The sequence below is a fragment of the Aythya fuligula genome, chromosome 1 (assembly GCF_009819795.1).
Source record: "Aythya fuligula isolate bAytFul2 chromosome 1, bAytFul2.pri, whole genome shotgun sequence".
NCBI classification, from domain to species: domain Eukaryota; kingdom Metazoa; phylum Chordata; class Aves; order Anseriformes; family Anatidae; genus Aythya; species Aythya fuligula.
In genome coordinates this window covers 91,621,711-91,646,396 of record NC_045559.1, presented here as the reverse complement: position 1 = coordinate 91,646,396, position 24,686 = coordinate 91,621,711, and the positions used below count along the sequence as shown (strand labels likewise).

Sequence of the window (24,686 nt, the reverse complement as noted above, 5' to 3'; positions counted from 1 at the left end):
AGACTGCATTTTCTTTCTTACTTCAATTTGTGCTAACACTCTGTGTTCTCATTTCATTGGATATGTTTGTTACCCAGTATATCTGAGCACTAGTGAGAAAATAGATTAAATAGACTTAGGAGTACCTTGAGACATTTGTGTGCACCTGATAACAGGTCTTTGGACAGATTTGGAAGTAGCAAATTTTTCTAAATGTGGGCTGTGAAGCCCAGCTCAGGAGAGCTATTCATGATTGCTGTTGTATGGAGTGTTTGTTCAGCAAAACCCAAATGTAATCCTTGGACAGAGTTTTCCTTAAGAGATGTTGGCAGGCCCAATGCCACAGTAGTTCGTAAATGAAAGATTAGAGACAATAATGAGTGAGCTTGTAGAGTCTTAGATTTGGAGGAACATTGTGCATCTTCCTTTCTTTGTATCTGTATTCAGCTTTCTTTACTAAATTACGCTGTGGTCATTGTTTTTGCATAAGTGGGGAAGAAAATGCATACTGCAGAAGCAACAAAAGCTGATAAGCAGTTTTGAAAGATAGGTTGAATTTCTCAAGAACTATCTGTCATGTTGACACCCTTCTCTGGTCTTTCAAATATGCTGGTTGAAGTGGGTATATCTGCGTGAAATGATTTTTAAGCAAATGAAAAGGTGGAGGAAAGCTTAAGGTGACATTATCATCAGCTTTCTTTGTGTTCTGGAACATCCTTCCCTAAATCTTACCCAAAGTTTGCCATTTTTTACTTTTGGTGTACATCCTGAACAGCACAGCTGCAATAGACTTGCACAACACTCTGGTATATGTCAGAAAAGGGCTGATGAGAAAGACGTGAGGAAGGGTAATGTTTTTCTACACACGACAAGCTCAGCTCCTTCAGGATTTAAGTAGTAGTTGTGTACAGCTGATTTCTTACAAGTTTATACTTGTTTTTCATGTCTAGTACATGATGAATTTAACCATTGGCTCAATCTTCCCACATTGAAGAATGTTTTTGTTTGCTTTTTCCTTATTTTTTTTTTTTTTCCTTTTTCCTGGGCTTTGCAGGTGAGGAAACTAAATCATAGCAAAATTCAGTCATTTGTCTACATTCCTTCTATGAGTCAGTGGCAGAAGTAGGAAATACAGCTCATGTATATTTTTAGTCCCAAGAATATTTTGTCCCAAGAATAGTCCCATATACTTTGGTCTCTGAACAATACTCTGTCCTTATATAGCTTTTAAAAATAATTATTGCACAGATCGAGAGTTGAACTAATTGCCAAGTATGATGGTAGACAGGCTTTTTCTCTGCAGGCGTATTGACAGGAACCTTCAATTTCCTTTGCTTCTGAAGTGTTAAGGAGGGATCATTTGTTAAGACTAGATGACTGTGCTCTACGTCTGTAACTTTCTAAATCAGCAGCATTTTTGTTTTTTAATTCCTGTGTTTACTGTCTGAGAAAGGGGAAGTTCTGGGAGAGGAAGGGGGATAAACAAGTATGGGTTATACTGGTTTATCACGAGTGAGCTGCTAGTTGCATGTATCCCTTTTAGCCGTGTCTCTTTGTAGATCTTCTGAAATTTATGTTTTTTCATCTTTTTTTTTTTTTTTTTTTTTTTTTTTTTTTTTTTGACGTGATTTATCCCGAACTTAGTGCATTCCTGCCTGTTTGCCTGTCTTTAGTTAGTGGCAGAAATATAATTGGTCAAGAGCGGTTTTGGACAGCCATGAATTTCCTTGTGGTGGCAAAATACAAATAAGAAATATTTTGGAAGCCTGGAGTACAAAACATAAATACTCATCTCTCAGGCAGTAGAGTGGAAGAGCTAGGTATGTTGGTCTCGACTTCCCTCTCTTGTGCCTGAGTCACAGGACTATATTCCCTTAGTTCTAATTAGTAGCATGTATTTTGTAGGATCCCTGTATTTAACTGCAACTTGAGCATATGGATCAGAAATCTGTTTTAAATGCAACTAATTAGGTGAAATGAGCTCTGTACATATGCTTTGGATTTCAAAGCTTTAATATTTTGAGGGGGGGTTGGATTTTTAAAAGTTAAAATCAACAGTTCACCTTTTGAAGGCTTTTCAAACTTTCTTTTATCTTGATTCATAAACAATTACAACTTGCGGTTTTGCCAGCTAACAGAGCTGTCTTTGTCCATGTATTCTGACTAAGAATTGTAGAAGAATAAACTTTTATTTAGTAATAGACTAGTCTACTTCTGTGTCAGATCTATCTGGAAAATACTCCTAACTGCCAAACAGATCTGATCCTAGCTCTAAAGAAGAGTGCCTTTTTTTTTGTGTGTGTGTGCCAGCCATTGAGATATATTATGAACTTGGAAAGTTGTTGCACTGTTTATTATATAACAAAGAGTAGGAGCAGAAAGATTAGACACTTGTTAAATGCAGTGAAATAGGGAACCCAGCAGTAATCTTATTTTTGGAGTAACAACTGCAAAGTTGGACAGACTGACTTTTTTCTTGTGCATTTTTTCCCCCTAGAAATATATATATTTGCAAAATACAAATAATCACTTTCATGGTAGGTAGTAAGCTAAAAGCATGAAAGTAGATGTGATATACACACATGATATTTCTGCATTTTCAATTTTTTGTGTGTGAGATATAAGTACAGATTGCTAAAAATTAATTTGTCTTGGTTATAGTCTGTGAAATCCAGTAACTACGAAGGATCCAGGGCTCAGGTGTAAGTTTTTCTGTGCATATTTATGTATCTGTTGATTCTGTCAACCATATTTATTTGAAGATCTCCAAGTTAGGAACTCTCAGAGTATTTTACTCCATTCCTCCTCATACGCAGGCAGTAAAAAGCAGGACACAGGTGTTCATCCCACCTCATCAATCAGGCTAGTGGCAGAAAGGAAATGACACTCCCTAATTCCCTATCCAGTTCTGTTTGCTAGACCGTATTGCCTTCCAGAAGTAAAATTAGCTTTCATGCAGTGGTTAGAAAGTTGACACAGCCAAAACGTATCTCTGTTACTGCATGCTGGTCATGCCTCGCTTTCCTGTTTTATAGATCCAGGAGGGTAGGACTGCTTTAGACCTTCCACTCCTCTCTGTTGTTGATCAGGTTAGGGCCAGGTTGTTGTAATATTTCCATTACTGAGTCTTATTTTTGAATTTACGGCATTTATGGGTACTTGAAAATTCCTTCTGTTGTGAAATCCTGATTGTTGCAGCCATCTCTAGCCTGCCCTCTCTCCCTGAATCAAAGAGAAAATTGATTCAGAAGATATTAGTTCACTGGAAAAGTGAACAGACTCGTGATTCTTGTTTTCAGGCTTCACTGCCTCTATTTCAGAAAGCTTGCTGTTGTTTTATTACTCCACAAGGCAGGGTAATTATGAAATTAAGAAAGTGCACCTTTCTTCTGACTAACCAAAAGATCTTTAATAAATCAGTAGACCTTTGCCAGTCTGTACCAACTGCAAATGTGATCTTTCATTTTTATATCTTATCTGGGGTGGTTTCAAAGTTTTCAGCTGGCTGTAAATAGACTGTCCGAAATACGCAACTTCTGTTCTTATTGTAGCTCTGTGATGCACAAGCATTTGTCTGGCAACAGGTAACCGAGTATGACTGAAGAACTGGTACTTCAGAAATAAAGTTCTACCAGGGGGTTGAACTGTATTCATCAGCTTGAGTTAGGAAAAGTAAGTTAGCAAAGGCTAAGCCTATTCAGGCTTAGGAAAAACATCAAATAACGGTTGTTAAAATGTTGCAGATAATATGGGAGAGAGCTACATTATCTGTTACTTTAAATTCAGTTGATATACTATTATTTAGTGTTAAAATATTCCTAAATCTTACCAAAGTAACCATTATATTGTGAAGACGGACCACCCCAGTTCAATTTGCTATAAAGGGGCAGTGTTATTTGATTTTGTTCTGAAAGATAAGATTTTTCTCCTCAGCATGAAATCCATTCTCTCTACAGAAATCAAACAGATGTTTGTACTCTGTACCAGGCATGACACTCCTGAGGAAGAAATCACACCTTTAAGCTGCTCCAGCCTTTCAGTATATTATAAAGTATATTATAATTGCAAACCTGAGGGCTGGCTGCTTAGGCATGAAACCTATTGTTTCTCTATAAAATTGATGTTTTTTCCCCCGAGGTATTGTTCCAATAAGATCCCTTAAGATGCTTCTCCCCTGCTAGAATCTAATGAGTCAAAAGGGTCACTCCAGAGCATGAATCATCAGAGCTCTTCTGTGCCACATGACTGCCAATATGAGGTTGTGTTTTCATCATCCCTCTGCTACTGCAACAGTCCACTGTGTGAGAAGAAACTCCTGTGTTAGGGTCAGAGATACCAACTGAGCTGATCAGGATTGGTTTCTTTAGTCTTGTGGTGTCAGAGACTCAAAATAGGTGGCTCACATTGACCTTTGATGACTTTGACTTCTGTTAGGATTGCTCACTGAGATGCCAAAACTGATGAGTTTAGTTGTTGTTTTCCATATATATAGAACTTGCATACCTTGTCTTGTGCATGGGAAATAAGCTGGAGATTTTTTGATACTGATCCGTCTTTACATGGGGGGAGAAAAAGGAGTCACTTAGAGGATGGAGCTTCAGAAGCAGGCAAGTGGTTAGAGGTGTATGTGCTTCCTGAGATACCCTGGGAAAGCCCTCCACAGGGCACAAGGAGTGCCTGTGCCAGTGTAGTGGGTTTACGTGGCAAGGTTTTGGTAGCAGGGAGCCATAGGGGTGGTTTCTGTGAGAAAGATCTAGAAGCTGCCCCATGTTTGGGAAGGGCCCCATTGTTTTCCAGATCCGAGCCAATAAGCGATGTTGTTTTGCGCCTCTGTGAGAGCATATTTAAGACAGGGAAAAAATGCTGCGCCACAGCAGCCGGGAGAGTCAAGGGAGTGGGAGAACAGCCTTGCACCAAGGTCAGTGTAGAAGGAGGGGGAGAGGTGCTCCAGGCGCCGGAGCAGAAGTCCCCTGCGGCCTGTGGTGAGGACCATGGTGAAGCAGGATGTCCCCCTGCAGTCCATGGAGTACCACGGTGGAGCAGGGTTCCACGCTGCAGCCCGTGGAGGAGACCACGGTGGAGCAGGTGGCCCTGCACCGACGGAGGCTGCCGCCTGTGGAAGACCCCTGCCGGAGCAGATTCCGGGCCGGACCTGTAGCCCGTGGAGAGGAGACCACGCAGGAGCAGGTGATCTGGCAGGAGCTGCTGCCCGTAGGGGAGCCAGGTTGGAGCAGTTTTCTCCTGAGGGATGGACCCCGTGGTACGGACCCATATCTGGAGCAGTTCTGGAAGAGCTGCTGCCTGTGGGAAGCCCACGCCGGATCAGTTCATCAAGGACTGCATCCCGTGGGTGGGACCCCACAGCACAGGGGACGAGAGTGACCGAGAAGGAGCGGCAGAGAAGAAGTGCTGTAGACTGACCATAACCCCCATTCCCCGTTCCCCTGCGCCGCTCGGGGGGAGGAGGTGGAGGAGGGTGGATGGGGGGGAAGGTGCTTTTGTTTTTTTTTTTTCCTTTGTTTTCTCACTTCTCTCGCTTGTTAGTTGTAGGCAATAAATCTTACTATCTCCTTATGCCGAGTCTGTTTTGCCCGTTACAATAATTATTGCGTGATTTTCTCGTCCTTATCTCAATCCTTGAGCCCTTTTCACATATTTTCTCCCCATTCCTCTTTGAGGAGGGGGAGTGAGAGAGCGGCTGTGGTGGAGCTCGGCTGCCCACTCGAGCGGAACCACGACAGCCAGAATGGATAAACACTGTCAGAAGAGAGAAATGCACAGGTAGGGAGAATCAGTGGCCCTTCCTGATGGCCTCATCTCTGCACCTTGTATAATTTTTGAAAATCACCAAGCTTTGCCTGTCTCAGTAAGTTACTGAGAGCTGGTGCTGTGTAAACATAAACAAGCAAAAATGGTGCAGCAGCACATGCTTTACAATTCTGAAGAAAAACAGTTAAGTGAAAAGTTAAGACAGCAATTTATGATTATTTGATATTAGAGGAACTTGAGTTAATCATCAGGTACATCAAGAATCAAAATTAAGGAAGAAACTGCCATCATATATACAAATGATCAAGAATTTGCTATTTATACGTGCTATGGTGTATGTCCAAGCATAGATAAGGTTCTAGTTGTTGTCAAGTTTCAGCTTTGCAGTCAGATGAAAGATATCTTAGTTTGATATTAAAACATTTTTTCTTGTTGATACAAACACAAACCAAGATAATTTTCTCTTGATGTTTCTTTTTTTTTTTTTTTTTTTTTTTTTTTACCAACTTGAATCACGAAACAGAAGTTTGTTGATGTTCTGCGTGACTGTCGTTGTGCAAACAGAGTTTGCTATTCAGATACAACCCCAGCATGTCTGTGCAGTGCATTTGCTGGCGAGTTGCTGCCAGCTGTGGGTTTGGTTATGTACTATGCAGGTATGTTTCGTAGGCACACACACACCCTCCTCCAGGCAAGGAAGTGCCTTCTGGAGGTAGTGTGGGGAAGGTACCCCAGGTGGAACCTGTATGTGACTTCATCCTGTAGCTTGCTACAAGGCTGAAGCCTCACAAATCCAGCAAGTTTTGTAATAGCTAACTATGCAGATTTGTACCTGAAAAGCACCCCTGCAGCACAGTAAACTGGAAATGTAGACAACGTAGACATATTGCATACCAGCCAAGGGAGAGCTCTGTGAAAACTTGTGCCAAATCATGTGCTCATCTGTCCTGAGTACGGAAAGGGTTTTGCCTGATCTAGGGTCTAGGGCAGGCTGATGAAGCCACATTAAAATAGCTGTTGCTTTTTCTGTGCATCAGGCTTGACTTCTGAGGAGCAAAATAATAAGGAACATGTGTGGGTAATTAAAGTACAAAAGAAACAGGAAGGGGGATAGCAAGGAACAAATCCAGAAAATAAGGAACAGTTGGGCATCGTAATTACAGACATCTGATTTTACTGGAGGAATTAAAGGACTGAAAGAATTAGTCCTACAATCATTCTGAATCTTGTGAGGAGGGAGAGTGTATTCATCAAACTCTTTTTTTTTAATTGCTTATATTTTCAAAATAATTGGTTTTATCATTGCTTTTCTGGTAGCAAAACCTATATTAAAATTTGCAACACAGCTTCCACAGGAATCTCTATTGTAAGTTGTACACAAATTTAGCTGAAATAATTACTACTTCAGTATTAAGATGAGTTCTTTTAGGAAGACTGTAGGATATCCATTATACTAGTTTAATGATTTTGAGCATGAAAACTCTGTTCTACATATTCTGGAAGATGTTTGGTATGTGTGTGTGTAACAATACATCAGTTGAATCTTTATCTTTTAAAATGGCTAGAGACTTATGAATAATTTTGAATTTATTTAAAATATTGTATATAAGCAATTTCACATTATGTGATTGATAAGCATTATTTTACTATTAAACTTTTTAAAATACTGTGAAGTAGTGCCTGAGATCATAAGAATAAAAATTCTTAATCTGAAACTGGTCTCCTGGGTGATGGTGTCTGTTGTATATATCAGGTAGGAAAATGCCCCTTTGCTGCTGCCAGGAAGGTCTAAGAAATCTCTAGAAGGAAACTTTTATAAAGATTGCTTCACCTTTCCTTCTTCCATCTCCTCTTTCCACCATCTTCCAAGGTTTTTCCACAGAAAAGATTCATCTGCATTTAAAGATACAATGTTCTTTTTACTATGCTAAATGGGTTTTCTATGCAAACAAATATTTTTTGATGAACTAAGCAGGAAAAGCTTATGGAAGTGAACTGATAGCAATAAATAAATAAAAAGTTCGATTTTGTTTCTAATGCTAGTGGTAATTGAAAGCAAGCTTTAACTAAAGAAAAGGCATGTAAAAGGAGAATAGGAAGTGGCTCCAGTAAGGAAAAGCTGGAAAGAATAAAAAGAGTAAAATTGCCATAGGAAAGGAGAGTAAACCCAGTCCTCTGATGTGCTTATATTCTTAGAAACCTGGACTGAAATAGGTTTGATCTCACATATAAAAATAAATTTTAAAGGTTTTTCTTTTTTTCTTTGTATTCATGGAGGCCTGTGATAACTATGTACTCAGAAGTACATGCAAACACAAACTACTAATTTGTATTTGTACGATGTCTTTTCAGTTGAAAGTACAATGTTTTTCTTGTGTCAGGCAGTAATTATTACATAGATATGCAGAATATATGAGATTCTGGAAGACCTATTCAAGTTTAAGGATTTGATTATTTTTTTTTTCTTATTATATTTATAGGAGAAATCTAACAAAGCTGTCCCTCATCTTCAGCCACATGCTAGCAGAAATCAAGGCTATTTTTCCAAATGGCCAATTCCAGGGTGATAATTTTCGTATCACCAAAGCAGATGCTGCAGATTTCTGGAGAAAATTCTTTGGAGACAAGTAAGTACTAACATTTTGCAGAATTCTTAATTGTTTCTAGTCATTAGCATTAAAATGAATGATATTTTCAAAAATTCAAATAATGTTTAAGTATGTGGGTGGACCTCTTTTAAACGTTTTTTCTTGTCCAAGTCTTTAAATTATCTGAAATTGCTAGATTCGTTGTTAGCAACTTTGTTGCAATGCTGTAATTCACTAAAAAGATTAATAAAAATGCACAGGCAGTTCTGTCAGTGGTATTTAAAATCATAAATTGGACTAGATTGCATAAAGTTTATTGGTTTCATTCTAGGGTGAAGAGAGTAAGTACATTGTTTCATGAGGTACATGGCAAATCATGTTATTTCATATCATATATATTCTACAGTTGATAAATCTGAAGTCTGAATTAGGCATTTGATATTGGTTGCATGTACAGTGTATGTTTTATCTCTTCTTTTACTTTCTAAATACAATATTCACTAAAGTAAATGAAGTGATTTCTACATCTCTACTACTTATAGTCACAGGTGATTAATGTTTTCTTCTATCAAAATTCTGTTACAGAAAGAGGTAAAATAGTGGAGATATGGTGGAAGATTTCATCAAAAATAGTTTTTGGATAAACTTAGTGTTCAAGAATTGGTCATAAAATGAACGTTAAACTTAACTTGTAGATATCTGGCTAAATCCTTATAGTAAATCTAATGTTGAAAATATAAAATAAAACAGTTATAAGTTTGTATTGTTTTGTTTCTTTCTAGGGAACAATTTATTTTAAGGTATAGGTGAATAGAAGATGTATAGCTTGATCACTTTCTTATACAGAGTGTTTATTAGTATAACTGTGACAAAAAAAGGGAGGGGCAAGAGATTTGTACATTTTACAGTATAATAGAGACATCACTATGGTTGTTAAGTCTGATATCTTGCATGATGTATGCCATAGCAAATCACAGAGCAATTTCTCCAATTGTGGATCCATAACCATCTGTTATGCTTTGAGCAAAAGCAGCTCTTTAAATTTAGCCTTTCATTCTTTATATAGAATGCAAGCATAGTAGGTTGGCACTTCTGTGAAGTAATGTTTCAGTGTGAATTTACAACAGTTTCATTTCCTTTTTTCTTTCCTTTTTTTTTTTTTTTTTTTTTTTTTTGCTAGTCTAAACACACCTACTGCTAGCTTCCAGCTTTTAGGTTTAATAGTGTATTCTGATAGCTTCAGTTTTCTAACAAATTTCTTGCCCGTGTAGATAATATTTCAATGTGATCAAGTCACTGTATCAATCTTATTTTTGTTAAAGGGAAGGAATCCATGTTTTGTCTTGCCCATGTCAATTTTCAGATTATCCTCAAAATTTTTATGTATTTTGATCTTCAGAAGATCAAATCAAGTATCTATCAATAAGTGGAAAAAAGTAGTTCAAAAAAATGACTTGATCGTGATTATCTATGCTCAGTGTCTTGGTTTTCTCTTCCTCTCTTTCTTCCCATTTCTTTGCAGCTCTCAGAATCTACATTTCCTCATGATCCTCTTTTCCTGTAGGGCTCTGTCCTTGAATGACCTTTCCCTGCTGTCTTGATCACAAGTTCAATTTCTATCTTCTGGATTTACACATCTTATCTTAACAGCAAGCTGCTGTTTCTAGCTATCAGCTGTCTGATCTTAACCAGCTTCATCGTCTTCCCTATTCACTATTACGTTCCTCTTTGTATTTCTCTGCTATCTTGTACTTTCTATGTGAGATTCAAGCGCTTCTCTTCAAGTTTGTGGTCCTGCTAGTTTCCTTTGGACACTGGTACAATAGACAGGTACCTGAGGTGTCAGACAGTAGGATACTGTGACATATAAATAAACTATCAGAACAAGGTTGGTAAGAAGGATTTTTCGACTTCATTGGTCTGTCTAACAACTGAGCTCTACCTTTGCCTGTCTGTTCATGCTTGACTCTTTTCTGACTCAGTTCCTGGAGTGTTTCTTTCTAATCCTTTTCAGGGCCCCAAGAGCTCTTGCTGTGCCTATTTTTACACTTCAGTTTTTCTCGCTTATCTAAATTTCTTCATAAAAGGCAACTTTAAATGTGAATTCTGAGTACTAATCCTCTTACTGTTCCCATCTCCCTTACCCCACACCTTTTGTGTGTACTTTTATAGTGTGTGTCTGTGTGTGTGTTAAAGCATCCATGCACCAAAAATGCCCAGGAATCAAGGTAATTTTAGGATGTACAGTTAATTATATACATAACCTGGTCACCTAGTATAGCCTAGAAGTTTGTTGAGTTCTGCAGTGTCAAGTGCTGCTCTTTCAGACTAGGTAAATAACAACGGTTTCTAATAAATTGAAGTTGTTTTATTTACCTGTCTTCTAAGCAGTGAGGAGTTGATATATGCTTGGCAGCCTTGGCATTATCTCAGGTTTAGTTAATTGTGCTTGAGTAACTGTAAAGCATGTAACAGCATGTATGACAAATAAACAGATGAGGAAAGGTGTTTTTTTTTTTTTTTTTTTTTTTTTGGCATTACGTTTAATCTGTTCATTACACAAAATGCCTGAAGCTTTTTAAACATTAATTGTCTTCTAATCCATTTAGAAATATATGGCAGGTATGCCTTTTAGCAACATCTTTTACAATGGGCCTGTTATGACAAATTAGTTTGCAAATAGGCTAGTATCACTTCCCTAAAAGTAAAGTCTACATCAAGATTTAGGGTGTTGCAAACAAATGATAAAATCTGTTTTTAACCTGACCACCTAAGGGTAGGCCCCTAGGGTCTTGTTAAACTTCCAGGTCTGGTGAGTTATATACTGCAACTGCTGACGTGCTGGGAGGAACTCTATTACATGTTCCCTGGATGCATCTCTATTTTACAGGGCAAGCCTGGGCTCCTCACCTGTTTGCAAAACAGCAGCCATTATTTTGAGGTCAGTAAGGAATTCTGCTCAAGAATAGAGCACGAATAAGAAGTTTCACTGGATCTTGACTTCTGATGGATAAACTGTAGTAAAAGAAAAAGCAACGTGTTTTAATTTGCTGAGGAATAAAATCCAAAAGATGCAGTCTCAGAGAGCCCAATTTGTAGTTAAAGAGTTTTTTCTGTATCTGATTTCTTTCACCACTCTCCCCCAGTGAATGAGGAACTTAATTTTTTTTTAGCTTTGTTACATTTGTCTGTCTGGACATTTGCTGCAAAATTTTGCTGCTGTAACTCAAGTTTATTCAGCTTGCTATTAATAAGTATCATAGAATGCAGTCATTGTTTTAGTGTTTAAAACAAGTCGGATGTATGTTCACATGACTTTGAACTCAGCAGAATAAATAGCTAGGCATATTGAAAGTCTCTGGTGATCACATATGTAGCTGCTCTTTGACTTTTCTGTAGAAAAAAACAAGTAGATCTCAGCAAAGGAATTGAATGGCTCCATCAGAACAGTATGCTGACATAACTTCAGAAATTCTTGGCTTTCAAATCCGTCTTCAACTTTTGCATTTCTGATTCAGTATTACAAAACTTATAGATAATGTCAGTAGCTAGAGAATGCTATGGTACTCATGAGAGATGCAGATAACTTGATAGTGGAAATCAGCAGCCCTTACATAGGCCAAGTGCAAAAGAAATAAAATGTTAAATAGTTAGAGTGAGGTTTTCCAGTATTGCATAGCTAGCCAGCAGGAGCAGGGAGGTGATCATTCCCCTGTACTCTGCTCTGGTGAGGTCGCACCTCAAGTGCTGTGTTCAGCTTTGGGCCCCTCACTACAAGAAGGACATTGAGGCCCTGGAGTGTGTCCAGAGCAGGGCTACAAAGCTGGTGAAGGGCCTGAAGCACAAGTTCTGTGAGGAGTGGCTGAGGGCATTGGGGTTGTTTAGTCTGGAGAAGAGGAGGCTTAGGGGAGACCTTATTGCTCTCTGCAACTACCTGAAAGGAAAGTGTGGGGAGCTGGGGGTCTGCCTCTTCTCAAAGGTAACTAGTGATAGGACTAGAGGGAATGGCCTCAAGTTGTGCCACGGGAGGTTCAGGTTAGAAATGAGGAGACATTTCTGCTCAGAAAGAGCACTCGGGCATTGGAATGGGTTGCCCAGGGGAGGTGGTGGCATCACCGTCCCTGAGGGTGTTTAAGGAAAGGTTGGACCTGGTGCTTAGGGACATGACTTGTTAGTGGTAGGTGGATGGTTGTACCAGGTGATCTTGGAGGTCTTTTCCAACCTTAATAATTCTATGTTTCAGGGGAGAAAGGGAAATCTCAAAAGTGATAAGACATTTAGAAAGGGTCTGAAAGTACTAATAAGGGTTTTAGCTGTTTCGGGGGGGGGGGGGGGGGGGGGTTCTGACTGATAAACCAAGATGGGAGATTATGAGATTTTGATAATGTGGATGGAGGGAGAAAATGGTCTTCAGCAGCATGATGAGGGAAGAAATGGAAGAATTGGTTTCTCTGTAAGGGCAAAGTATGTATCCATAGTAGGGGGTGAGATCAACTGTGTCCAAATAGAAGGCCCAGGAGAGTCCTGGTGTATGGATTTTGTCAAGGAAGCTGACTGAGAAAAGCTGTCAGGGATACAAAGGAATAGAGAGAATTTTGGATTAGCTTCGTGAAAACAAAAGCCAGAAATGAGCAAGAATTTTCCAAAGGCTGAAGGACCGGAGTGGCCAAGAGCCTACGTAGCTCATTGGCTATGAGGAAGAAGACAGGCTCTTAAAGAAAATACAAGGACTGTCTGAAAAAGAACTAAGGGATAAATTTTACACCAAAGCCAAGGTCAAGATTTGAGGTTAAGTTCCATACCAAGAAGGGGCTTGGTAGTGTCAAAAGCGGGAAAGTGGTCAGACTGAGAAGGTGCGAGCTAATTTTGTACTGGTTACTGGAATGCAGTTACTGGAGCAAGTGGTTTTAATGGAATGAATCTCTATCTGGGGTTTACCATTATAGTTGTGCTGAGGCAAACGATAGTTAAATACATAGCTGAACAGCAATGGCAAATGGTACTGTGAAATTGGAAGGCATGTAATCAGCAGTTACATTCGTTTACAGATATTTTAGTAATCCCCAGTGGGTTGTAAATATGCATATAAAACATAATCCGATCGCTTCTTCATTATCTGCATTTTATCACTGTATAGTGTTTGATGTTAATTTTCCCCAGTTCCTCACTCATTTTAATAGCACCTTACAGCTTTTACTTATTTTCTGTTCTGAGTAAAAACGTGCAAAATACCACTGGGAGCAATCCTGAACTGAGAAGGAGAGTGGGTGAGATGACCTAACAGATCTTTCCAGCCCCTGAATTTGTAAGCTATGGTGAAGTCATGCAGGGCTTTGTAACTATTGAAATTTGTGATTTGTGGCTGTCTTCATGTTGCAGAATGAATCAGCATCAAAATGTCAATGTTCTTAGATTTTCATTTTTCCAAAATTCTACCACTTATTTTATCTTCTAATGTTTTACACTTCATTGTGAAACCTTAAAAAAATGAAAACATTTTTGTTATTGTTGTCAGATACACTGACGTCCTCCCCCCCTTAGTTTCCAAGGGAATGGAAATTATTTCACTGCTAGGGTCAAACACATTAATATTTTAAAGCTCCAATATTATATATATTTTTTTGTTTCTTCTTCTTTCCAGTTTAGGCCTCAAACATTTATTTTGTTTTCATTGGAATTTAGGGGAAAATGTGGCTATTGATCTCTCAGTAGCAGTTAAACAGGGTATTTCGGATTGATACTATAGAATTTTGAGTGGTTGTGGTTCTGCTGTGGTCAGTGCTGTTTGGCTCAGGGTAGAGCTGACATAGCCTCTGTGGCTTGGGTTCAGAGAAGCAGTAAAACAGGCGTGGATCACAATGCAAGACTTGAAAACATTCGGCTGTCAGAAAATGAGACCTCAGATAAGCTTGGTTTTAACACCCTGTTGATCCCCTTAATTTATTACTTGGTTTCCTGTTTATGCTGCTGATAGTGCCCAAGAGCCACCCAGTTGCCTGAACACTGTAAAAATATGGACTGAAGGAGTTGGTCTTGGCCTAGAGAGCTTCTAATCTGAATATGATCTCAAGTGTAAGGAGAAAGCAAAAGATACAGAGAAAAGAAAGAGGAAGAGGCATTGATCTGAGTGCCATAGCCTTTATCACCATAAAGATAGGTGTTTTGGCAACAGAAAAAAAAAACATAAAGAGAAGGAAATAAACAGGGAATGGAGCTTTTAAAGGACAGTTCTTTCCTTGGCTAATTAGCAGCATGGGAAATACATGTATGCTTGTTGTTGGTACCCTTGTTTAAAAAAAAATGAGCCAGAGGCAGAACGTATCATAACCAAAGGGCTAGAGAGACAAATCTCCCTAAATCTTTTTTGTACAAATATATCAGCAGGTTTGAACAAGATAGATAATATTACAGAGAAGAGCTAGTCAGTGGAAAGATGCAAGATATGATTAACTAAGCAGAAAAGGACAGCAGTTTTCATAGCTATTCCAGATGGCTGAGAATAAGGTAAAATTGCATATACAAAGGATAGAAAAGGAAAGTTACAATAGTTGATGCACAAGATTGAGACAGGAGAACAGATTCTTGGTGGATAGGCAGGAAAGGCAATACTTTAAACTGAATAAGCTTGCAAGAGCTTTGGATTGTGGTTGGAGATCAGAATTGGAAATACATAGATATGTTTCTCTCTTTAGGGACTCTTCAGGAAATGCAGACTTCCTGTGTCCCTTAAGGAAGTACTAACCTGCTGTCTCACAAGCAATGTCCAGTTATGTGGCTTTGGAAACGGATATTTTAAGTGGTGTATATTCCCTATTTCCTAAGGCTCATTTTCTCCCTTTTACCTTCTCTCTCACGCTAGAACTGTCTATATTTGTTCCGCATGATGTCACTATCTAACGAATGTACTGGCATGATATGGCGGAATTCCTTTTTTCCCTTAGGACTGAACTTCTCAAGTGTGTCAGTTGTTTGCTCTGCAGCTCAGAAGCAATGAAAATATGTGGCCTCTCACTTAAAACTGAAGCAACATAAGAAAATGCTCTGTTCAGTGATGGTAAACTAAACTCCACATTGCTCACTGCAGATGTGCTAGGAATGTTGTTTCTATCTGGGTCAGTATTTACTTGAATATTTTTGAGTTTGCTGTGAATACAGTAATGCCCTTTTCACGTTATGTTTTCTGGCAACGTTTGAGAGAGTCTCTTGGAGACAGAAATGTTCACTGTAAGTTACACAGGTACGTGTTTACCTTCCTAGACATACCTGTGGTCTGTTGTAGTTCAGATGGATGCAGTGTCACTTGTCGTTCCAGAATAGCTGCATTACTGTAGTTCTACTGAAAAACTGTACTCTGAAAACTCTCAGAAAATATTTACTTCCTCTCCAGGTTTATTTTAATGTCTTTTGCTTTTTAATAATGCAGTTACTTTCAAGGAGTTTTAAAAAAAATTCCCATCTACACATGGTCTGGACAGGAGGAAAAGGAGGACCTAAATTCCTCTGCTAAATTGCTTGAAAATTACGTCCTGGACTCTAATCCTTCTCCTTTAGGCATATGGAAATTGTGTGGTTGGTGTTTAAGATACTGTATTTTGAGAATTTTGACTGACACTGCTCTTTTGAGATAACAATAACAATAAATAGATGCCATCCTATATGAAAGTATTTTTTATAAGGTTTGTACTTTGTTCAGAGCATTTGTGAATTAATTGTTATTCTTTAAATATGTTTACTAATTTTACTATTGGAGAAAAAAAGTGGAGAATTAGTATTTTAATTAGTATTTCAGTGTTTTGAGAGGCTTGGAGAGGAAATGGCTTTTGTCTTTTTTTTTTTTTTTTTTTTTGACAAGACGCTTAAATAAGAAGGCAACCCCAAGGTGAACGCCAGGATACAGATCGCTTAGTTGATTTAAGAAAGATTAGATGTGTGCAGGAAGTCTTTTCAGAAAAAAAAAAAAATCAGGATTATTTCTTTTATTTTGTATATTCTTTCTTTAAATTGATGCATTAACCTTAGACATCAAAAACTGAGTCAAGTGCAATCACTCAGCTGCAGTTGTGTGCATTCTACTACAAGTGGTGGCTTATGTAATTACAACCAAATACATGAAATACTGAGTGCACTTACTCAACCTAATTCTATAGAGAACTAATGTTACAGGGCTGTCGTATCAGATCTTTCTGAAGAGCTGTAGCAGAGCTGACTAAGTCTTCTCTTCCTAGACGAGTGTCCACAGGTCAGCCTAATAGCATCGGGCATTTTGCAGAATACCTGCCAGCCTCTAGTGCAGGGTATCGTTACAGCATGGCACAAAAAATATTACAAGGACAAAAATAATTGAAAATATTTGTAGCAGATACTTTCTGTGATTCAGGAGTTGAATGCTGCAGGCATTATCTCATCATGATTGTTTTTTTTTTTTTTTTTTCTTTTTGTAAGGGCATTTTTTTGGTAAAAAATCTCTCTATATTTAAACAATTTTCTAAGTGTGCTCCTAACTCGGACGGTTCCAGTCTCAAACTTTGATTTGATTGGTCCCATTTTCTTCCCTCTCCTGCTGCCCCTGCCACCCTCCACTCCCTCCCTAAACAATTAAAATAACTCTAGATTTAAATAATGAAAAGGTGCCTTTCAAAGGCTGTACATTCCCTAAAACACAAGAAAATAGCAGCAGTGAAATGTTCATTCAAACAAAAACACAACATGTACAAAAGACTCTTTCACTCCTTCATCGCTGTGGGAAGCATTCTGAATGAACCCTCTCCTAGCTCTCTGTCAGAGGGTGTTTTGCAGTGTGCCTAAAAGGTCACCTGGTTTCAGTTCTTGAGAAGTGTATGAGGATGTTGCAGAATCCTGAACCTTGTGAAGGTTCAGCAACACCCTTATAGGAGCATGCGTGTGCTGTCTGCGAGATCAGAAAAGAGCACAGCAGTTAGTATATATAAACTGAAGAGAGACACGGGGAGAAATGATCCCTGGCTGGTGCTTTCTCAAAGTATTTAGGGATGAGGGCTGTATAAAAGTAGCTGCTGAGAAATAGGGATTAACGTGTTTTGACAACCAGTTCTCACCGTTTATTTAACAAAGCAGAAGGTAAAAGACCTGTTCCATAAAGTTCAGCAGAAAACAGTTCGACTGATCATATTCAATTTTACGTATGGGACACCTCATTTTTTGGACACTTTTTCTTGGAGAAATCCCACAAAATAACTTTAAGTGTTATTTCATTAGCTAATCACTCACTTCCAACGTTTGCTATCTTAGCCAAAGCAGAGCTCTAAAAAAAAGTCTTCTGAAGACTTCTGTGTATTTTCTTCATTGCTGGTAGGGTCGGGGGAAGCTACAGGCTAATGAAGAGATAGATGGTGAACGATTCTACTTATTGATCAAATCTAATTAACATGTTTTCGTGAATTTGTCTCAGACGAGGCATGAAAAAGCAGTTCTTAAGGTTAAATTCTAATGGCTAAAGTCTTTCCTTTTAGATTATTGGATATTTTTTATTTAGGGATTAATTAACTCTGACCCCATTTCAGTGTGATCTTAGTACTTACTGTTCAGGTGGTTTACAGAGAGATTCAGAAGATATTTCAGAGCCACAGTTACAGGAACTAAATAAACAATAGGCACTTGAACGAAGGCAACTTTTAACACCACAGAAGCACTTAAGTTTTCCAATTTTGTTCTCTGAACTTAGTGCAACATTTCATTCTCTCTTTACCATAATCAAAATTTGATGTGCATTCTTTCTTAAATGGCATCTGATGTGGTATCTCTCTTCAGCTCTTTGTGGTTTCCTGTTTTTCGTACACAGATGAAAGTATCTGCTGAGATCTATTAAACTTTGCAGTTTATGACTTTCTTAATGTAAGCCTCCAAATAACATTTACAAATACAATGAATGCTTGGTGTGGTAGAAATACAGGAGCATGTCTTTGGTGTTGTACTTCAAATTGCTACCTGTTTTAATATGGTTTAATTCTAAAATATGTATTATACAGAACCAACTTAATAACAGTTGGTACAATATTGTAGTACCAAGTAATACGCATTCCCACATAAGGAAATAGAAAAGCTGCAATAAAGTATTTTGACCCATATAAAAATAAGGCAATGTAAACTAATAAAAACTGCAAGAAAATGTTGATGAGTATGTGAGGCCTATGTCTCTTGTCTTCTTTTGACATTTAGCAGTCATTAAAAATATTACTAGGAATGTGTGAGAACTTAAGTCCTGAAAATCGTTATATATTGATTAATGGTTATATATTGGTTAGTTGACGTATGTTTGAATACCGTATCATTTGTCCTCGGTGTGAGGCAGAACCTTTACAAGAGAAGGTGTTGTGGTTTTTCAAAATTTGGGTTTGATCCCAATGACATGAGAAAAAGAATTGCTACTAGTGAAAAGTTTCTCATAGATTTGAGAGTGGTGAAATAGAGAACTTTCAAATGATCAGCCTCATGTCAGATTCCAAATATAAGCACCTGGTTGGCAAAATAACTAAACTGCATTATCTATGCAAATGGAAACTGAGTTTGACAGATTGTGGCTTTGTATTAAGGAAGATAATTTTACTCTCTATCCTGATTCCCCACACTTTCCCACATTCGCTACTCTGAATATACTCCCCATTGTGCAGGTGAAGATCTGAGAAGATGTCTTCTAATATTTATGTAACTGTTACAGGCTGTAACAAACGTTGGCCCAGTGGTGGTGGTATCTGGATGTTCGTTATAAGAAGGTTACTTGGCCAGTGCGCCTAAGTTTTAAAAAATATTATTGCAGTAGATACTAAATTGATGCTTATCATTCTGAGAAGAGAGGCTGTGAAGAAGGGAGTTCCTTACCAAGCACAGAGGCGGTCCTTTACATTAACTTTGAGACAGTGCAAGGTTGGTTACTGTACCTGCTTGGTAGAATATTTCATTTTCCACAGTGTTCTTTCTATTGTCCTAAGGAAGCTTGAATATTTATCATTGCAAAATAAAGTGTCTCTTTGTTCCACTGTGTTTAAGGGAAGATAAACCATTCTTTCATTTCCTTAGGCTCCTTTCAAATAACTTGATTCTCTCTGTTGAGAAACCGAATGAATGCGCCACTACTTCAAAAGTCAATCTCTGCTGTCTAAATAAGGTATTAAATTTGGGATTTTATTAAATTTATTACTTCCCCCCTCACAGAACTATAGTGCCATGGAAAGTGTTCAGGCAGTGCCTTCATGAAGTTCATCAGATAAGCTCTGGTTTGGAAGCAATGGCTCTTAAATCTACTATTGACTTGACCTGCAATGACTACATTTCAATTTTTGAGTTTGATATCTTCACTAGATTATTTCAGGTAAGACTTGACAATTTCAGATATTTGTATGACTTCAAGAACCTTAGTGACCTGAGTCACTAGTACCTAGGGATCAGGAATTTGAATGTTTTTGGACATGGATGCTGATGCCCCAAAACTGACACCTGGAAAAGATATCCAGCAGCACCTTCTTCATTCCTGCACATACATATGATCACAATATATTTGTGTTTGCTGTTTACATATGTTGCACTATTCTTAAATGCATTCCTACAAATGTAGACATTCAGGTACTTATCTAAATATTATTTGTTTATTTCTTTGTACTTCTGTAGCTACATATACTCAGGTGAATTGTTTCTACAAACATATCAAGAAAGTTGCATAAGAGTTCTTTTTTTTTTTTTTTTTTTTTTTTTTTTTATGAAGTGTAGGCCTAATTCTTTTTCTTTTTTTTAAATGGACAAATTTTTGCCATTAATAACGTTCTACTGTTTATGTATAATCAGGGACTATCTGTGGGAATAGCATTGATTGTGTTATTGTCAGTAGATAACAACATACATGCAAGCTTATTTCAGAGAAATATTACATGCCTCTGTTAACCTTGTGCCCTTTCTACAGAACATACTCTAAGGGGGACATTCTTTGAGTATTTGAGTCAATATAGAAGGCTTTGCTGGTTTTCATCTGTATTAAATGCATTGATTCTGAATTTGTCACTTTGGATTTTTACTTTGTTTATAGTTATCTGTGAAGTATCCAAATATTTAATTGTTTGTTTATGTGTTTTTAACCCCCCTAGAATGCTAAACTGGCATATTGTTCTTTACCTTGTTGGAGATATGTACAAATTACCAATATTACACCAAAGCCATGGCCATATGTTTGTTCCATCTTCCATGGTGTTTTGTGATAATCTGTTTAGCTTCATTGGGTTTGTTCTTCTGGGAAAGGGGGCTATTACAAAGTTGATATTAAGATCTGGTAGAAGGTGATTAACGGTTTTAGTTTAGAGTTTTGGTTTTGATCATCTCTTCTCTGTTCTGAGTCAGAACTGTATCAGAGTTTAAAATGTTAAGGTGTAAGTAATCTTTCTAATTTAACCACGTGTTTTGGTCACTTTTAAAAACAAAGTCATGCAGGTTATAGTGCTTTGAATAAAACTTGGGAGGTTCTCTGGTGTTGCTGTTCAGCAAAATCCCCCTAAGCTTTGCTTTTTGTGTGCAGATATGATCAAACATTCCTGCCTGAACATTGCTGCCTTGGGTCCATTTCTATTCTGTAAAAGTTTCTCCCTTTTATTCATTATTTGGCAATCTGTTCAGATTTTCAGATTAGTCAAGACCAGATCTTGGTCTCAAGACTTCACTGCAAAATGTCAGAGGCCTATTGGCTTCAACATTATATTACTATGAAATGCATTTATTCAAGGTTCTTTTCTATAGGATTTGATTCCCTCTCTCATTCTGCTCACAGATAAAGCAAACAACTACCTTTTTTTTTTTTTTTTTTTTTTTTTTTTTTTTTTTTTAAATCTTATACTTGATTAAACAAGTGAGTGATCTGAGAAGTAATGTTTTTTTCTGGCTCTTTGTGGAGTCCTGTAGATTGCTTTAAACTTCAGGACAGAAGTCTCAAATGAGATTTTTTTCTTTGATTTGCAAACCAATGAATTCGCATTGCTTAGCTTCTATGTCAGGCCATTGCTCTTTTCATTTGTTACCATGCCTGGTGCTAGGAAAAGGGGATCAGCAGTACTGATATAAGTAAAGAAAACTGGTTAGGATTAACTTTAAATTTAACAAAGAAGCAGAGAATTTTTGCCAAACTGATTACCATCTTGTGCAATAGTTGTGTAAGTATTCAAGTGAACTTGCACTGAACTTGGTCTGAGAATCTCTCCCAGAGGTTACATTTTACTTCTTGAGTTTTTGAACTGCTTCCGTAACTGTGTGTGCATACACCCACGGAGAGAAAATCCCAATTGTTGAAGTAATCAAAATACTGTTTTGCCAACTGTGGGTTGTTACAGAAAAGCTACATTTACAATGATGCTTATTCACAGAAGAAAGCAAGTCTACTTTCTGTGGAGATCCTGTAAAAGTGAAGCTGCTCCCCCTGCCTCTCCCTTGTATGCATGCACAACTCTCAGTGCTGTTTCTCTGACCAGAGAGAAGTTAGCATGGCAGTATATTTGGATGCTTTGAAGAAAAGGATTTTCATTCCGTCACTGTTAACGTGTTCAATGAAGTTGACCTTTTATGCAAAAATACTTCTCTAGGAGAACAAGTGTACCAACCTTTTCCATTTTAGATTTTCCAATTTTTCAATACATTCAAGTTCTTGCCCTTTGATTTTCAGTCCTACTGTCATGTCATCTTCATATAGCAGTAATGGGATGCTCTGTAGAAAGTCCAAGCATTAGAAGAAGATAATATCTGCTTAAAAGCTTGATGGTTGTAATCAACCAAGGAATTTGTATGTATTTTTTTAATACTTATTATATATGAATAATTATATAGAATTAATATATTGTTACTGTACACTGTGAACCATATAGCGTACACCATATTGCACACATTACCACAGTCCAAAAAATCTTCAGAGTACTGAATGTTTGATCATCATTTTTGACTTAATCCCACAAAACAGGAAGATTGTTGTGTTTTTGTGAGGAAGTATCGGCGTTGGTATGGCAAAAGGGGAAGAGTCAGCTCCCTTTTTTCTTTAGTTAGGGTAACAAACATTTTTCATGTGATTTAGCCTCGTCACATCCATCTTCAGTGAAAATGTAGAGAGTACCTGGTAAGATGTGGTGTTGCATCTATGATAGCTTTTTTTTTCCTTTGTTTTGTACAAATTTTCATATTTGCGGTTTCTTATGGCCTTTGTGCTAAAACCTTACTGTTCCATTCCATGTATCTGATTTGAAGAGGCATGCATTCTGAAATAAGTCTTCATACGTGTTTAAATAACGGTTAGGATTTGCCTAGGGAGTGTATCATAATTACAATATGATTTTACTGTTACAATATTTTGCTCAAGTGCATCACTTAAAAAGCATTTCATCTCTACATTGCTAGCCTTTAGAAGTCCCTTTGAAAGGAATTTTCAGGGCACACAAGAACACGAGTTTCTTCTCTTCTGTTGCTTAACTTCTCTTGCCCTGATATTTTGAGAAATACATTAAAACCAGAAATACTCTAAACCATTGAGAGGCAGTTTCTTGTATTTCCTGTGATGCCTATGAACACTTAATATGTTTGTATTAACCCACTCCTTAAAAATCATTCTTCTTTCACAGTAAAGAAATATTTAATGTTCTTTTAAGTAATAGCATATCAGGCATGTTTCACCAAGTTTTCTGAAGCATTTGTTATTCAGGTCAATAGAGTTGCTGTTGATGTTTGTTTTGTTTTCTCATTCTAATATATTTATGGTAACTGAAGAAAACAATCAGTAGAGAATAAGAAAAAGAATAACATCTCCAATAAGTGTTTTTACTAGGCTTCATGTCTTAGTGGTACTTATCATTACCTATGGGAGTGCCTCAGAACCACTCAAGAATAGGCTTAGTTGGGTTTTGATTAAACCATCCCAAAGCCATACTCTGCATTTTCTCACTAAACATTGTCCTTAATAGTTTGTGTGGCTACAAACAGGAGATCATGTAAATTCGAGGTCTTCAAAATCTTTATCTAATGTTTATCCTTGATGTTCGCCAGTGGGATTCCCCAGGGCTCAGCACTGGGGCCAGTTCTGTTTAACATTTTTAGCAGCAGTCTTGATGAGGGGAGCGAGTGCACCCTCAAAAGGTCACAGATGACACCAAGTTAAGCAGGGCTGTTGATCTGCTTGAGGGTAGGAAGGACTTGTGCAGGGGTAGACTGGATCAGTGGGCCAAGTCCAATCCCATGACATTCAACACAGGGCCAAGGGCCGGGTGCTGCAATTGGGTCACAACCCCATACAGCAATACAGGCCTACAGAAGAGTGGCTGGAAAGTTGCCTGGCAGAAAAGGATCTTGGGGTGCTGATTGGCAGCTGGAGGTGTGCCCAGGTGGACAAGAAGACCAGTGCCATCCTGGCCTGTATCAGAAACATGTGGTCAGAAGGACTAGGGAAGTGATTGTCCCTCTGTTGATGGTTGGACTTCATCTTGAAGGTCTTTTTCATTCTAGCTGATTCTATGATTCTTGAAATTTTTTATTATTTTTTTTGAAGGAATCCTTGCAACAAAGCTGAATATGTGGAACAGTCTTCTGTACTGTTAGACCTTAACCAAAAGTATATACTTTTTCAGCAGAACCTAAAACATTTTGCATCTTTTTAATGAATTGGCTTGAGTTTTATTAGAAATATGTAGCTAACTGGCTGTGTCTAATTGTTTTTCTTCTCTTTTTAGCCATGGGGTTCAATCTTAAGGAATTGGAACTTCTTAGCTGTGACACATCCTGGATATATGGCATTCCTGACATATGATGAAGTGAAAGCGAGGTTGCAGAAATATAGCACTAAGCCTGGGAGGTGAGAGGATTGGCTGATTACTGGTTTCCAAATAATCTTGTTGTCTTTAGAGCTACGTAGTTATTCTAGATCAATATTTCTATAATGTGTGATTCTTACATTGTGATATTGAAGGAATACTTTTTTTAACTTTTTGATTAGGTGGTGAATCAGAGTAGTAGTAGGTTGTTTTATTTTTGTATTTGGGATGGTATTTATATCTTTTTTTTTTAATAGTTTAATACTAATGGACAGAATGGCCGGTTTCAGAAAATGGTTGATCTGTAGATTTTAAGACTGGAGAGTTTAGTAACCATGAAGTATTTTTTACATCATAATGCCTCTACAACTCTATGAAATAAAGCAATATTTATTAGCACATGTAAATATAAGCAAGTACAAGAAAACAGGAAAAAAGAGTTTTCATTGCTTTTCAGTTCTTCTGAATTATGTGTGACAAGCAATTCATTTTTGGAAATCAGGTTTGAAAATACAATGTACTTCTTAAGACATGTTGAACTGTTACGCACTAGTAA

The 24,686-nt window shown here is 37.7% G+C and overlaps 1 protein-coding gene across 1 annotated transcript in view; it reads left to right on the top strand.

The window, feature by feature from the left end:
• The window catches only part of CBLB (Cbl proto-oncogene B), a 133,017-nt gene that overhangs the window by 61,449 nt on the left and 46,882 nt on the right, over window positions 1-24,686 (top strand). The window contains exons 4-6 of the mRNA XM_032206243.1: window positions 8,229-8,375; window positions 19,524-19,680; window positions 24,050-24,171. Of these exons, the coding sequence (XP_032062134.1) occupies window positions 8,229-8,375; window positions 19,524-19,680; window positions 24,050-24,171 (426 nt within the window). The remainder of the gene's footprint in view (window positions 1-8,228; window positions 8,376-19,523; window positions 19,681-24,049; window positions 24,172-24,686) is intronic.